Here is a 15884-nt window from a genome sequence, read left to right as displayed (position 1 = left end):
CATTCGAGTACGGTCTACGCGGAAGCCGCGGAAGGACAAGGCATCCCGGCATCTAAGCTATCAAAAGCTCAAATCGACACGTGTAACTGATAGCGAATAATCTATTTGCTACGTCTTGATCATAGTGGCATGTTTCTTTCCATAATCATACGATTGTCCTAAACGAAAGCACTAGGCAAGTCAGAAAAGTCTGAATAACGATGAATCGCCCCTGAGCTTACATGACACGACGATATATAAAAGTTAAAAGCTAACCCTACATGCATTTCTGCCCTCAATCAACTCGATTCTGAACATTTATCTTCTTTCAATAGCTACAGAGTTTCCAATAAACTCAAGACAAACATCCTTATCAATGACTGAATCCGCACAAGGACGTCTTCTGACTGATGACCAGAGCTTGCAAAAGCTCGGGTTAGATAGATCTCAACCTGCAAGCTGGGAGGACGGCCTTCGCAGTCCCGGCGTCGAAAGTGGAGAGTGGGAGTGGTGGTACGCCGACGCACATCTTCAAGATGGCTGGTTCTTGCAGGTTGCCTTCTTCTATATAACAGAAGGAGACGGTCCCAAAACGGGACTCATTGATCTGAACATCGCCAAGGATGGCAAGAAGCTATGTGACTTGCATAAGCGCCTTGGCAGTCTCCCCTCCGATATCGTGGTGGTGAAAGAACACTGTGATCTTCAGTATCGCAAGAGTTACTTCCGCAGTGTCAATGGTCTCAATGAGTATCACATCTTTGTCGACCCCGATGAGATGGAAGGATTTGGTTTCGACGTGTTCATCAAGAGAAGTACTCCATCATACCGACCGGGCACAGGTCGATGGGACGTGGACGGTCGTCACTTCTCATGGTTCGTAGCTGTCCCTGGTGGCCAGCTCACCGGAGAAGTCACGGTCAACAGCACCAAGACCAAGGTTGAAGGCAATGCCTACCATGACCACAACTGGGGCAACGTCCCCATGGAGACGATCTTGGACAACTGGCTATGGGGACGCGCTGATGTTGGGGGGCTATCTATAGTGTCAGCCTCAGTGCGCTTCCGTCAAGATTGTGGTGGTCGAGAGGTGCCTCTGCTCTTCGTCGTCCGCGGGAATGAGGTCCTGGTGGATGTGAGCAACGATCAACTTGTGTGCTTGGAGGGAATGAAGATCGCGCAACCAGACACAGGCAAGCCCACCAGCTCGGATTGTATCTACTTCGTCAAGTCAGCAGGTGACAGCCCTGCGCAGGTTCGCTTTGACGGACAGCAGAAAGTGATCGCTTCTTTCCCTCACCCAACTACGAGTCAGGAGTGGGAGACATGGTATACTAGGTTTGCTGGGATGGTAACTATCAATGTCAAGGACGGAGACAAGCAGTTACATATCTCTGATCATGGCAGCTTGGAGGTTATGGACTTCTTTGGCCGAAGGAAGGTATAAAGGGGATCATGAACCCGCGCCTCATCCTCATCACCCAAACCAGTGTTGATTAGTTCACAGCGTTATAGATCTAGATATGATTAATAACTTAGGAATAACACATCTCATCTCTTCTATCTGACTACAGGCTCTTATCGTGTGAAGCTGACAGTGAAAACTTGTGGCATGGCCAACTGGGTTTGACTTTCCATTTCCGTGATACACCTGCTATGTACGCTAGCGAGACCATTATATATACGCAGCTCTTAGCTACAAATTCACGCTCTTTTTGGGCACGGCTGGAATTGAAGCTCCCAGGACTGCACATTCATTCACTCAGACCAACAGTTATAGCCACGGTTCGGCTCGGCCGAGAGTCCGGTAGTCAATTCCGATTCCGAGACAACGTTGGATCTCCAATCTCCTCATACAACAGAACATTTCTTCAAAAAGGAGATCCGAGACTTTGCTTTGAGGTTTAAACATTCATGGGTGATGAACTGAGCAGTGTAGCATGAGGCTGCAGCGTGACAAGCCAGGCTTAGCCACCTTAGATTGAGGCTGATTGCACAATCACAAATCTGCCTTGGCTGAAGCCTAGGCAGACACGATCACTATAAATTAGATAAATGTGAGTTGCAGAAAGAATTCGACATTTCTACACTGGCAAATAACCATCAGAGAGATACCCATTCAAACTCTGCAAGTGCCGCCGCTAATCCAAACGCTCAACCAAGGCAGCCAGTCGAACACCATGTCACACCATCAGGAAGCCGGGCATCCGGTACCAGGGCGAAAGCCCAGCGATATAAATGAACAAACTACACGAGAAACTTCCGAAGCCGACGTGTTGGCCATGATCGAAAGAATGCGTAACAGGTCGGGCGAAGATATAGCTGCCGACACAGAGAGGCTTGCTGCGGAATCAAAGCGATTTTATGAAGAACAAATGCGCATTCGGTCACAGAAGCAGAGAGAGCAGATGATCCACACTGCGAAACTGGCTCTGCCCATCGCTTTCATTGTTGGGGCATGGTACTGGCTCTGGTAATGAGTCTCGGGTTGAAGGCTTCTGTGGAACCTTCAATTCCGTCATCTGATAAAATCTCGCTTTGAGAGAATAAGGCGGTGGACGCGAGAGGATCGTGAGCCTCGGCTTGTAGCTCAAGTGAATGATAAAGAAAAAGAGCCCAAAAGTTAGTTGCGCTGATCACGCCATCTCGACCCCGCCCAGGCTCAAATGAGGTCATTTTGTCTTTTATCAACTTATTGCCTCAAGAAAAATCTTTCCAAACTTCAGGAGTAGAATCAAGACCATTCGTGATTATACCCATCAGTACGAAGCATCATGAGTGCACAGAACCCAGCCGCGCAAGGGGTCCAGGCCCAGCAGCCAACAGCCGCTAAAATATCGCCCAAGGTCCTGCTTATCGCTATGGTGAGTGCAACTCAGTTCTTGGGATAACACTGAGCTGACGACGACAAGTTCTACGAAGAATCAAGGAATTGGCTTTCCGCTGGTAGCGCTCTTCACTTCTCTCGTAAAGTGCGCGTTCCGGGCTTGGCTAGGGGCTACGAAGATATCCACGTCACAGAGAATGGCGAAGTCGCACTCTTGGTAGTCGGAACTGCCCGTAAGGATCCAACTCCCTTCAAAACCCTTCTCTGACCCGAAGTAGTTATCAACGCATCTCTATCGATTAGTGCTCTTCTAACATCGCCGCTCTTCGACCTCACAAAGTCATACTTTGTCCTGACCGGTATTGCAGGCGTTAACCCCAAGCGAGCAACTATTGGCTCTGTTGCGTTTGCAAAATTCGCTGTTCAGGTTGATACCCAGCTTGAGTTTGACGCGAGAGAAGTTCCGGAGGAATGGGGGTCAGGGTATGTCCCAATGGGAGCAGACAGGCCCGACCAGTTTCCTGGCATCGTGCATGGCTCTGAAGTATTTGAGCTTAATACAAACTTGAGAGACTATGCTCTTTCCGTTGCCAAAACTGTTGAGCTTACAGACTCACCAAAGGCTGCTGAGCATCGGGCTTTATGGAAGAACTCTCCCGGTGGTGTTTTTGACGCAGCGGCTGAGGATCCCACCGTCCTTGAGGGAGATGTTCTGTCTTCCAATACCTTCTGGCATGGTCATCGAATCTCTGAGGCTATGGAGAAGGTTGCGAGAGTTTATACGTCAGGACAAGGAGAGTACACAATGACAGCTCAGGAGGATAATGCCCTTCTAGCTGGCCTCTTGAACGCAGCACTTCAAGGGAAAGTTGACTTTTCACGAATCCTCTTGATTCGATCTGCTTCCAACTTCGACCGAGGACATGAGGATAAGCCCCATCAGCTTCCTTTCGTTATGGACAAAGGTGGCTTGGGGCCATCCACTCGCAACCTCTATCTTACTGCTCTCAAGGTAATTCAGGGGATCTTGGAGGAGTGGTCCACCAGATTCGAGGCTGGCATCCCTGCTCAGAATTATATCGGTGATATCTTTGGCTCGCTTGGTGGGACACCTGGTTTTGGCGATAAGCAGAATGTTGAACAGATAAGATCCCACTAAATATGGCTATAGGCTTGCTTCCGATCATCCATAGTTTTCAATGTTCCTACATAGACTCGAGATAACCACTTGGCGCTTGAGGCCGAATAGATATACAAATCGGTGTATGAATGACAATCTGGACACGCATTTATCTGACTTATTTGAGCGATCTACAATTGTTTGCGACTAGCTAATTCAATCAATGATTTTACATAGCTCGAAACAAGCAAGGTTTTAGTTCAGCTACAAGCCTATATGAGATGATTTAGGGCAACGTCACAGGGGTCTTCGTGGTAGGGGCAAACTTGGGGCATTGAATAGAAACAGAAGCAGGACTTATGGAGAGACTCAGCTATATATCCTCTGACTCGGACCAGGAGAGGCAAGAAATCAAGAACTTGACACTAGATGAAAAAGATATTTAGGTAATTTAGTCTACGTTTAGGAAAACCTTTACTAAGCTTACTTCAGCATCTTCTCTTGAAGTTTTGAGTCTTCTGGCTCCCAAACCTAAACCCACTTTTCGATCAACGAGGAATCATTACTTTGCTTGCTAATTAGTCCTCAGAAACGAATGATAATCCTCCGATACATCTATTTGGACGGGCACTCCGGCTCCATGAGACTACTGCCCCTCTGCCCCCCAAGTTTGTGCTATGAATTCAAATGGGGGGAAAATTCCAGCAGAGCAACCATTAAGTCTCTTATCAGAACCATTGATTCTCTTCACAATTTTGGTGCTTCCATCCGGGATCAAGAACGAGCCCGACATACAGATAATAATAGATAGGAGTTTTGGACCGCACTCAACAGACCAAGTTTGCGAGGGGTTGCATTTTCGTATTCTGCCATTGGAAGTGATACAGTGGACTGTTGATTGGGTGCCATTTCAGTCGTAGTTCGGCTTTTAGGGCAAAGCGTCGAGCCGCGGAGATGCGCTATTCTCATGATGATATGATACGTATGATCTGACCGAAAGGCATTCCACTTCACAAAGCGAGTGGTCTTTCTTCTCGCGAAGCCGAGAAATGTCCTGATTTTCCCCTTTTGGGTTGAGCATCTGTTAGCTTAGCTCTAACTGCCCCCAGATTTGTAAAGTTGTTTTTTGGGCGATACTATCATAGTTTCGACAATGTAGTCAATTGAAGGGCATATACTTAGCAATGAGTAGATTCCAATTCGTTTATAAGGCCTCATTCTATAGGGAAGGAAGTACTTGGCTTGACATTGAGATATGTAAGTTGATATTTTCAGTTCACCATTTTGGGCTCACCGGTGATCAGGGCTATGGAATCGAGGTCAACCACTAGACCATGTCCGTCCCATCATGCGTCAGTAACGGCTGTCATATTACCAAGCACTCAAACATGTATCTCCGCGCTCTTGTGCTATTTGTTGAGCCATATAATGGCCTGGTAGTCGCAATATAAAGATCGACCAGGTCTGCTTACTGCCAGGGTTTGGATAATCTGACCCAACAACTATTCAGTATTTACAATCACTTCCACTTTAAGCTATTTCATTATGTCTCGCATGGTGACGGCATGCTGGACCCTTGCTCCAGTAACCAGCCAACTCCTTCCTATTGCCACTAGAGCTGCTGCCTCTACTGCTTGCATCAGAAACATCTCGCTTCTAGCCAGGAGGGCACCGGTAATCGGGGCCAGATCATTTTCATCGAACACGAGATCCAACAATCGGTTCTGCCATCCTCGTCTTACTCCAGTACTGGCCGTATCCGTAGGGCTTGCCCTCAGTTCCTATTTTTACCAACGAGGCCTCCGCCCAGTGAAGCAGGGCCTAGTGCCGGAGAAGCCAGAAGAGCCCAAATGTGCCCATTGCGTGGACGAGAAGCCAGAGGTGATCCAAGAAAAGCCTCTTGGGTGTTGTGAAGGCGAGCAAACCACTCTATACCAGGAGAAGCCTCTTTCATGCTGCGTCGATGACGAGGTAAGCTGCATTACTGACTCAGGCTCGGGTATAGCTGACCATTTCAGGCATCCATAGCCATGGCGCCTGCTATTGGTGGGGACCATAAGCATAAGATCTTCGAGACAATTGACGACGAGACATTGCTAATCTCAAAACTCCCCAAAGAAGACGCCATTCTCACAACTGCGCCAAATGTTCCTCCTTCCATCACAAGAGATCATCCTGCTCTTGTCAGGGTTCCCTTGGTAACTACAACCAAGCTGGCGCAGCTGACCAGCCAGCACAAATATGAGCAGTGGACTTTCAACGGCACCGTCCCTGGCCCTTTCATTCGGGCCAAAGTCGGAGATGTTGTGGAGTTGAGCCTTACAAACAAAGACCCAGCAGGTAATCCTCACAACATCGACTGCCACGCGTTCACTGGCCCTGGTGGTGGTGCCGCTGTCACTACCGCTGAAGAGGGCGAAACCAAGGTCGGTCGCTTCAAGCTCCTTTACCCCGGACTCTACGTCTACCATTGCGCTGCTGCCCCTGTTCCCGTTCACATCGCCAATGGCATGTACGGCCTCATGTACGTACAGCCGGAAGGCAACGACCTTCCACCCGTGGACAAGGAGTATTATGTTATGCAGAGCGAATTCTATCATGAACCACCTGAGGTTGATGATGACGGTCGACGCTCGGAAATCGTGGAGTTCTCATATCCCAATGGTCTTCGTGAAGAACCTCAAGTCGTTGCCTTCAACGGCAGCGAGTCTGCCCTGACAAGAGATCATCCTCTCAAGGCTTATGTCGGTGACGATGTGAGAATCTTCTTCGGAAATGCTGGACCAAACCTTACTAGCTCATTCCACATCATCGGCACGCACTTCAAAAATGTGTACCGAGATGGTGGCGTGACCAGCAACCCATCGAGGGTATTCAGACCGTTTCTGTCCCCTGCGGTGGGTCAACGATCGTCGACTTGAAGATGGCTGTCCCAGGAACGTATACCCTGGTTGACCATTCTATTTTCCGCTTGGACAAAGGTGCAGTGGGCTTTCTGAATGTTTCTGGCCCCCAGAATCCTGGCGTTTATCAGAGTTCTCAGCCGCCAAGGCCTTGTATCGGTTGCAAATTGCACTCCTGATCAGATCATGGACTTTCTTTGAAATGGGGCTAGCAGGCATGGGGAGCGGCTGAATGGAGACATGTTTTCGCATCTCCGGCTTTCGGGGTGACGACTTGATCCACCTTCAGGCAGTCTCTTTGGAAATATTCTGGTCGAGGGTTCTTATTGTTTTACCTGGAAGATATTCTCAAGCGAGAGTCGTCAATGACTTCGGAGGTTTAAGAGCGAGGAAGTTCATATCAAAATTGTGATGGCTCTAACAGTTTCAGTTATTCTACATACCTACGTAAGGGAGGGGCCGTTCAATGACCTAATATATTTGCGCGTCTAGTAAGATAGAATTTTCAAACTGATACATAGAACGTTTTCCGAATATTTTGAAAGCCAACTATAAAATCGAGCCACAAACATTCGTTTTCTCACGAGTCTCGGACTTTCACCACATGGTCTTATATGCGATGGCGCCTGTTGCAATCCCAACAGAAGACAAGACAGCGACGCCTGACAAGGGACTCATGAGATATCGTTTAGTGACTTCCGATTCGTGGTCTTCCCAGACAGAAGCTTTATTGACGTGGGGATAGGGCTCATCAGGAACAGCCTTGTCTAGGAACTTGCACAAAAGTCCCCATCCGTCCTCGACAGTCCACTCGAGAAGCTTGTCTTTCGGAACGAGGCCACGGATCATATTGCAGTGTTCTATGTTTTGGTTAGTATACTTGCCATTATCGATCATCGGGGCTCTTGCGGAAGTTAATTAGAGTTGCCGTTCCTCACAATTCCCGTCTCAACATTGCCGTCCAAGGCCCGAAATAGGCCCGGCCACATAAACCGCTCATAAACATGCCAGCCCCAGAACGGTACCTTCCCGAGACATGACAGTATGTACAACGCCCAATTCTCATGAACGCTCACTAGAGTCTTCACAGCACTCTCGTGCCACGCATCTAAGTCTTTGCGGTAGTCGAGGACAACCTTCGCATCGGGATACGCTGCGATGAGTTCGGCCGCAACCACTGAAGCAGCGGCATCTGTGACAGCTACAGAGTGTCTAAGGATCTCGTCAAACTCTTTTTGTGTAGTGGTAGTGTTGCCACCGAGCGAGCTTAACCATCTCCGCTACGTGAGTAACTTTGCACTATGATAAATAATTTTGACTGAATTCTTTCGACATGAGCGGACCCATTTCGATGAATAATTTGGCGCCGTATACGATATCCCAGCCGTGATAGGTGTGATCGTATCCAAGCTTCAAGAGCGCGGTCTGGAGAGATTCAGTCGCAGACCAGGGTAAGCCTACGCAGAGCACCTCCATAGGCTTCGTGCGTTTTCGTGGTGGAGGTTCTGGAACTGCATAGACATATTTTTCGAGGAAACGCCACCACCAACGGTTGAGAGACGGCATTTTGCAGTATTTTCCGTTGTCAATGTGGGCTGTAGTTAATTAGCATAGTTAGGATGAAACCACGCAAGGCCGATGACGTAGAGTCAGACATGGGGTTAGGCTGGCCAGCCTAGATCAACGCAAAATCTGAGTCGACGCCTCTGTATTCTTACATTAATAGTATGTATGGACATGTTTTTCAATAAGAATCTCTTTGAATGTCTCATTTTAGTCTCTGCTTTCCCATTGAGCCCGCAAATCTCGTTGCAAACTTGATGTTGGCCAGGCATCCTCTTGGTCGACCTTCCTCAAGATGCCTATAGCTGCATCTCGTTCCGCTTGATCTGTGATCCATGACCCGACTGTTACAAAAGAATTAGCACTCAATCCAGAAATTAATTCGACTCTACTTACACAGCGAGAGGGCCAAGCACGTCATCCCTCTAGCAGGTGGCACTGGGCTTGAATAAGCGATACCACACAGTAATCTTAGGAAATGTAATATCTTTATCTAGAGGCAGTCAGTCATCGAATTACAGCCACGAGACGGCCAGACTGACTCTCATTTCTTTCTGATGTTGTAGGTACTGAGTACCAATTTTCGGCATGCGAGGATCGTGGACGAGCATCATAAGCATGGCAAAATAGTAATGGCTCAAACCAAATACTACAGTAGTCAGAAATGGTGCTGGTGCATGTTTGGGGGTTTAACTGACCACAACTATCCAAGAGCACAGAAACGGTGGGAAATGATACTCCCTGTGGCGGATCACGCTCTTGGTAAAAGACTGGCGTGAAGGTTTGAGGCTTTTGGCGGTCCCAATCCTCCAAGCGATCTTCAAGGGCTTCATAGTGCTGGATTGACGGTCGTTCTTGTCCAAAACAGTATTCGACGACCTCAGCCTCAAGGCAGAGTACCCGTTTGGCCCAAATTGATTCGTCTGCGGGCGAGCAACCACGATCGATTCCCAGTCGGTTGACGTTAGTTCTAGGTACCCTCTGGTTAATGACAGCATTGAAGATGTCTTGGCGGAGGTGAATCCATAGTGCTGCCCGTCGGAATCCTTCCCAAGGCAGATCTTGTTTGAAAGACTCGGCGACTGATGCGTAGCCTCCCAACAGATGTCTTGCATCATCTCTCCCATGGATAGGCGCTTTGAAAGGTAAGCAATGGCCATTTTCTTGTTGCAATTACTCACCGCTGAGCTCCTCATACCATCTGAGGATGGTAGAACACGCTAAAAACGCACCATCTGTGATACTTTCATTGTCACTGAGCATGGGTAGCAACAGACTGATACATTTCTCATGATATTCTTCTCCATATCTCGCATAGTCCCGAGCGATGACAGGGTCATCCAAGAATCGACTCTTGTGGCTACTGGAGACAGCGAGTAATGAGTAGAGAAGCAGAGGGCATCTCGGGGCTCGTCGAAGAGCTTCGTTGGTGAAGTCAGCATCTGTGACTTCGAACTATATAGCCACGATTAAGATGAAAAGAGAAGCTTAGAGGGGATGAGTTATGTTCTTACCCATGGTTTCGCTATGACTGTCTTGAAGTGCAGTAAGAGCTCGGCTGCTCGGTGGTCAATAGCTTGACCGATCGGACGATCAAGATAGAGCGAACCAGGCTTCACTATGAAAGGCGGTGTAGTGTAGTCTCCGTTGGGCAGGGTATCAGCAATCTCGCTACAAAGAAGTTCGTGAATTCTAAGTGGGTTATTGCTTGGATTGTTGTAAGCATGGTCATTGTCGATCGGACTCGGCACAGACGTTCGTTCCCGGGTTAGTGTCAAAGCCTGTGGACCTCTTGATGAAGAGGTCACAGGATACAACGCAGTATCTGAAGACAAGGATGTCTCTAAACTATCAGAGTTGATCTCCGTAAGTGGTAATATTGTACTTCGATTTCGACGAATTCTATCTCTTGTTTTGGAGGTCCTGGAGGGTATGGACTTGATACCTGGGCGAAATAGGAAGAATGATCCGGCTTTGCATTGTCTCTTAGACTTGGTGCAGTTCGAGCAGGGAAGGCTGGTTGGGTTACCTATTGTAGACTGTATCAGAATGGTTACGGCATCTTGTTTTAACATCAGACCTATACTTGCATTTCAAATGACGATCTTGACATGTTTGGCTGGAGTTACGTCAGTTAAACTCGTACCCAGGAATGCTTCAGAGAATATGCAGTGTACCAGGCCGTGTGCTGTGATCTTCGACCCATGTTACTGCATCGATTGCTAAAGAATTTTAGGTGAAAGAACAGCCGCGTTATTATGGACAGAACTGGGAAAATATGCTCGAGGACTGAAGAAGCCAAAAAGGAAAATCTGGTCGAGGGGACCTTTTTGTGGCTGTCTATGCTGCGCTAAGAGGGTGGGGTGCATCATCACCGCAGTGGTAAATTGCCTCTTTGGGTGTTTCTGCCCGAGCTTCTTTGACAGTTGGTCCGGTGCTGTAGCTTTTACTACGCCGCAAAGTATAATTCGACAGCATCACAGAGTAGTATTATTTTCGGCCCTCAAGAAGGTAATTTTGGTCGCATGTCGGGAACTGGTTGACTTGTGTCCAAACTCAAATGGAGTTGTAGACCAAAATTCCTCACAAGAGTAATTCTGTCCGAAGCTTTCTCTCATATGCCTCACCCAAATATAAATAGCATAGATAATCTATTTCAAACGATGTAATAGGTGCGCTCAAACATCGTAAGGTCTCTCGTCATGTTCTTGTTATCAATAAATGCTGCAGATTTGGCGTTCATTGTCCTTCTCGCTTTAATAGCGTTCCTTGTCTTCAGACCTCTTCTTCACTATCTTCTTGATCCTCTCGACTTGAGAAAATATCCAGCACCCAGCTTCCTTGCAGCAACAACTCAGTGGTGGATTCTCAAGGAGACATGGCTCCAACGACGCTCCAGAAGCATCCATGATCAGCATGAAAGACTTGGTGATGTCATCCGAATTGCGCCTAGTCTCATCATCTTCAACATCCCGGAAGCCGTGCCTGACATATACGGCCATGCTGCAGCTCGAAAGCTTGTTAAGGACACATTTTATGACAAAATTGCTGGTAAAGAGCGCGACATTGTCAATGTCATTGATCATGGCGATCATTCTCAGCGAAGAAAATACCTTTCCAACTCATTTGCGCTCAAAACAGTTACGGACCTGGAACCTGTCATCAGACAAAACTTCCAGAGGATGCTTGACTACTTGGATGAAATTGCAACCCAGGACACGGCGAGTCAGGCATTGGACATTCGACGATGGTAAGTTGCGTTTCCTACCAGACCAACCATCACTGAACAGGCAAAGGTTCAACTACTTCACTTTGGATGTCATCGGCGACATGGCTTTTGGCCTCCCTATGGGCTTTCTAGCAGGCAGATGTGATACCACAAGAGTTGAATCTCCTGGGAGGCATGAATACCATATCCCCAGTACTCTTGACGCACTACATCGAGGGACAAGATTGTCCACGACTTTAGCTCAGCTATCCAGCATTCGATGGGTCAAGATCATCAAGCAACTTTTCAGTTCCACAAATTGGCTGAAACAATCAACTGGAGCTCAGGGTATCGAAGACTTTGATAATCTCTGCATCAACCAGCTAATTGGGGTAAATATCAGAGAAACCGTAACATCAACAAGTCAATTGACACTTTATTTAGAGATTGGACAACGGCTCACCAAATCGCCCTCAACAAGACTTCATGAGCAAGATTCTGGAGGACCGTGAGGGCAAACCCCGAGAGCTATCATTTGGGAGACTTTTATCTGAATCTATCGTTTTCATGAATGCCGGTAGCGAAACTACTGCTGCCGCTCTTTCGAGTACCCTGTACTTCTTGCTCTCAAATCTAAAATGCTTTGAGAAGCTACGAACCGAGATCGACGCCAGACTAGGCCAGAATCACGATGGAATCGTCTCATACGATTCTGCTAAAGACCTTCCGTATTTGAGAGCGTGTATTGACGAGTCATTGAGACTTCGACCGCCAATTGCCTATGCTCTACAACGTCTCGTGGTCTGTCCCCAAGGCGCAATCATAGCGGGCCATCACATCAAACAAGGGACGACTGTTGCAGTTTCACCATGGACTATCCACCGAAACAGGAAACTGTATAAGGACCCCGATGAGTTCGATCCGGAGCGATGGTTTGACCCAGAGCAATTGTCCAATCTCAGAAGGTACTCCATCGTGTTCAGTCAGGGACCGCGTCAATGCCTTGGCAGGCACATTGCGATTGTTGAACTGCAGATATTGATTTCCACCTTGGTGCAGAGATACGACATGTACTTGGCGGACCAAGAGATGGACTTCGTCATCTTTGATCGATTCAACTCGAACCCTGGACCCCTTCCTGTCAAGGTGGAGCGGCGGGTATTTGTGGACTAGCCAGGTTTGGGTATTGAAATGGGAGAGATGCTTGGCTGGAGGAGAGGAAGAGGTATCCAATGTATTTGTGTTATCTTTACCGGATATCTGTAGTCCGTAGATAGACTCGTTGATCAATCGTGAGACTGGGAAATCCCCTAGTTGACCAGATGCGATCGACATCGACGCTATCCTAATCGGTTCCGTGCTATCTTGAGTCACACTTCACTGGTAGGTCAAAGCGGTGACTGCCAAGTTGCGCCAACGACGCCCGGACCGACGATCTCTCTCGTATATGTCCACACATATACCCGATTTAAGAAGCTCGCTAGAAGCCAAGACCATAGTCAAGCTTATCTGACACTCCAATTAAAGTCCCTATCGCCAACACTTTATTTGCGCCCTCCGTGGTCGACATCGCACTAGTCTTCAATACCGAGATAATGATGGGGTTTTAGGCCTTGATTCGCGGAATCAGCGATACCCCTGTCTGCTAGCTGAGCGCTAAGCCAGGTTTCTCGCATGCATAAACTAAGCATACTCTCTAGTGCAAACATAAGAACCTTAGGATATTCCCGTATGGGTAATGTGTCCGAATCACGCGAGTCCATTAGAAAGAGGATTAGGTCCAGGGGTACCAGGGTCACACGAGGCCTCTACTGCCGATCAACTCAGCGCTATCTCCCTTTCATCCCATCATATTGCGCTATATTGCTCTCTTTGCCGGATCGACACTATGGTTTTCCCTAACAAGAGAGTTCATCCCGTCCAAGGGAGTCGACGCGCCTTTCCCTTTGCGAGGAGCGGCCCCGAACGAGATAGCGGTCATGGCAAAGCAAATGGCGGGGGAGGCCGCTGTTCGCTAGGAGAAAAGGTACGGGAAGGATTAAAGCAGGTCCAAGCATTCGAGGTGATAAGAAATTGATGACAGCATATAACCCCGCGGCTGCACCTGAACCCCAGCTCATGCCCTGGCATGTCGTTGGACCCTTGAATACAAACATCTTTGCAACGTTTATGAGCTATTTTCGTCTTGATGACTCGTTCTGAACAGGAATACCATATTCAGAGTTAAGATTTATGGACCTTGATACCCGACTCCAACCATCAGCGACATAATCAAGGAGGAGCATAGTCTTGCAAGGTAGCTAGCCAAGATATTTCGAGGCTAACTCCGCTACAAGTCTGTCTTGGCAGTGGCACTTTTGCTTGATACTATTCATCCACTATCACTTTCCTTACTTGGACACCTCGGCCGCCGTGACGGTTTAGGAAGCTGAAAAGTCTCTATCCAAACTCAACGCTATCACGCAAGACTTGGTGTTGATGATATGGATGATTGGATCTAATTGTATTATCAATCAGCTAAAGGTGTATTCATGCTGAACTGTGTATAAATACACTTAACGATCACCACGATAATCAGTTTTGCTATCCTCATCCTCACAATCTCATCTCCTCTTGTATCTCTCTGTTCATCATGACTAGCTTCCGCCGCCTTGCTCTGGCTCTTGGAGCTCTGCTCCCCGCAGTCCTCGCTGCTCCTGCCGATATCCTCTCCAAGCGAGAGGCTGTCCCCGACAAGTACATCATCACCCTCAAGCCTGATGCCTCTGACTCCTCAGTTGCGGCTCACTTGAACTGGGTCAGCGATGTCCACCGCCGCAGCCTCAACAAACGTGATACTTCTGGTGTTGAGAAGACTTTCAACATCAGCAGCTGGAGCGCTTACTCTGGCGAGTTCGACAAGTCCACCATTGCTGAGATCAAGAAGAGCCCTGAGGTTTGTTGAAAGATCTGGTCTTAGTCATTCAATCGCTGACATGCTATAGGTTGCCTTCGTTGAGCCTGACTACACTATGTACCTCAGCTACGAGGAGTCTGAGCCCGAGCTTACTGACCGTGCTCTGACTACCCAGTCTGGTGCCCCATGGGGTCTCGGTACGATCTCTCACCGAACCTCCGGCTCTACCAGCTACATCTACGACACCACTGCCGGCCAAGGCTCTTACGCCTACGTCGTTGACAGCGGTGTCCAGGTCAGCCACACCAACTTCGGTGGCCGTGCTTCTCTTGGTTACAACGCTGTTGGTGGTGCTCACGAGGATACCCTCGGTCACGGTACTCACGTTGCCGGTACCATCGCTAGTTCTACCTACGGTGTCGCCAAGCAGGTAAGTCAAATACAATTCCTTCTTTCTAATCAAAGACTCATCAACTTTATAGGCCAACATCATCTCCGTCAAGGTCTTCGCTGGCAGTTCGGGATCTACCTCCACTATTCTTGCTGGCTTCAACTGGGCTGTCAACGACATCACCTCTAAGAGCCGTGCTGGGCGCTCTGTGATCAACCTGTCTCTCGGCGGTCCCGCTTCTCAGACCTGGACCTCTGCCATCAACGCTGCCTACAACTCTGGTGTCCTCTCTGTTGTTGCTGCCGGTAACGGTGACCAGTTCGGCCGACCTCTTCCCGTCTCTAGCCAGTCTCCTGCCAACGCCCCCAACGCTCTGACCGTTGCCGCCATCGACTCTAGCTGGCGCCCTGCTTCCTTCACTAACTACGGTGCTGGCGTCGACGTCTTCGGCCCTGGTGTCAACATCCTCTCCACCTGGATCGGCTCCAACTCTGCTACCAACACCATCAGCGGTACCTCCATGGCCTGCCCCCATGTTGCCGGTCTTGCTCTGTACCTCCAGGTTCTTGAGGGTCTCTCCACCCCTGCCTCCGTTACCAACCGTATTAAGTCTCTTGCCACTACTGGCAGAATCACTGGTACTCTCAGCGGCTCTCCTAACAGCGTTGCCTACAACGGTAACGGTGCGTAAGTGCGAAGGGTTCACCCTGGAGGAAATTTGGATAGAATATATCAATAGTGAAAATCAATACTACCGATATTTAAAGTTGACTCTTAGGAGACCCCGTTGGATATGCGCTTAGTGTGGCCCAGGCTCACCACCCAAGAGTTATGTAAATTCATAACCAGTCTGAACTAAACAGGCTTTTATACAACTCTACACTCACCAGGACTACGAATCTAGGAAAATCACATCGCTGGGACGACTAGGTCTTCAGATATCTCACGTTGAGTTGGAAGTCACCAGGCTAAACAGAGAGATTGAGAAATGAAAGTT

The 15884-nt window shown here is 48.4% G+C and overlaps 7 protein-coding genes across 7 annotated transcripts; 5 read left to right on the top strand and 2 right to left on the bottom strand.

The window, feature by feature from the left end:
- Positions 1 to 355: 355 nt before the first annotated feature.
- On the top strand, positions 356 to 1426 carry J7337_012668 (uncharacterized protein; the record flags this gene model as incomplete). The annotated part of the gene is made up of 1 exon (XM_044830176.1): positions 356 to 1426. One exon carries the CDS (start codon positions 356 to 358, stop codon positions 1424 to 1426), a length of 1071 nt encoding a protein of 356 aa, XP_044675092.1.
- Positions 1427 to 2753: 1327 nt separating this feature from the next.
- J7337_012667 (uncharacterized protein) lies at positions 2754 to 3965 on the top strand (the record flags this gene model as incomplete). The annotated part of the gene is made up of 3 exons (XM_044830175.1): positions 2754 to 2843; positions 2892 to 3039; positions 3085 to 3965. 3 exons carry the CDS (start codon positions 2754 to 2756, stop codon positions 3963 to 3965), a joined length of 1119 nt encoding a protein of 372 aa, XP_044675091.1.
- A 1991-nt stretch (positions 3966 to 5956) lies between these two features.
- J7337_012666 (uncharacterized protein) lies at positions 5957 to 6847 on the top strand (the record flags this gene model as incomplete). The annotated part of the gene is made up of 1 exon (XM_044830174.1): positions 5957 to 6847. The coding sequence occupies one exon, from the start codon at positions 5957 to 5959 to the stop codon at positions 6845 to 6847; it is 891 nt and encodes a 296-aa protein (XP_044675090.1).
- Positions 6848 to 7426: 579 nt separating this feature from the next.
- J7337_012665 (uncharacterized protein) lies at positions 7427 to 8395 on the bottom strand (the record flags this gene model as incomplete). Its single annotated transcript, XM_044830173.1, has 3 exons — positions 7427 to 7689; positions 7923 to 8060; positions 8173 to 8395. The coding sequence occupies 3 exons, from the start codon at positions 8393 to 8395 to the stop codon at positions 7427 to 7429; spliced, it is 624 nt and encodes a 207-aa protein (XP_044675089.1).
- A 1170-nt stretch (positions 8396 to 9565) lies between these two features.
- Positions 9566 to 9910, bottom strand: J7337_012664 (uncharacterized protein; the record flags this gene model as incomplete). The annotated part of the gene is made up of 2 exons (XM_044830172.1): positions 9566 to 9840; positions 9907 to 9910. The coding sequence occupies 2 exons, from the start codon at positions 9908 to 9910 to the stop codon at positions 9566 to 9568; spliced, it is 279 nt and encodes a 92-aa protein (XP_044675088.1).
- A 1184-nt stretch (positions 9911 to 11094) lies between these two features.
- Positions 11095 to 12773, top strand: J7337_012663 (uncharacterized protein; the record flags this gene model as incomplete). Its single annotated transcript, XM_044830171.1, has 3 exons — positions 11095 to 11642; positions 11683 to 11992; positions 12045 to 12773. The coding sequence occupies 3 exons, from the start codon at positions 11095 to 11097 to the stop codon at positions 12771 to 12773; spliced, it is 1587 nt and encodes a 528-aa protein (XP_044675087.1).
- Positions 12774 to 14232: 1459 nt separating this feature from the next.
- PRB1_2 (proteinase B) lies at positions 14233 to 15578 on the top strand (the record flags this gene model as incomplete). The annotated part of the gene is made up of 3 exons (XM_044830170.1): positions 14233 to 14535; positions 14585 to 14926; positions 14979 to 15578. The coding sequence occupies 3 exons, from the start codon at positions 14233 to 14235 to the stop codon at positions 15576 to 15578; spliced, it is 1245 nt and encodes a 414-aa protein (XP_044675086.1).
- Positions 15579 to 15884: the final 306 nt, after the last annotated feature.

The sequence above is a fragment of the Fusarium musae genome, chromosome 10 (assembly GCF_019915245.1).
Source record: "Fusarium musae strain F31 chromosome 10, whole genome shotgun sequence".
Classification (NCBI taxonomy): domain Eukaryota; kingdom Fungi; phylum Ascomycota; class Sordariomycetes; order Hypocreales; family Nectriaceae; genus Fusarium; species Fusarium musae.
This window is presented reverse-complemented; position numbering and strand designations above follow the sequence as displayed.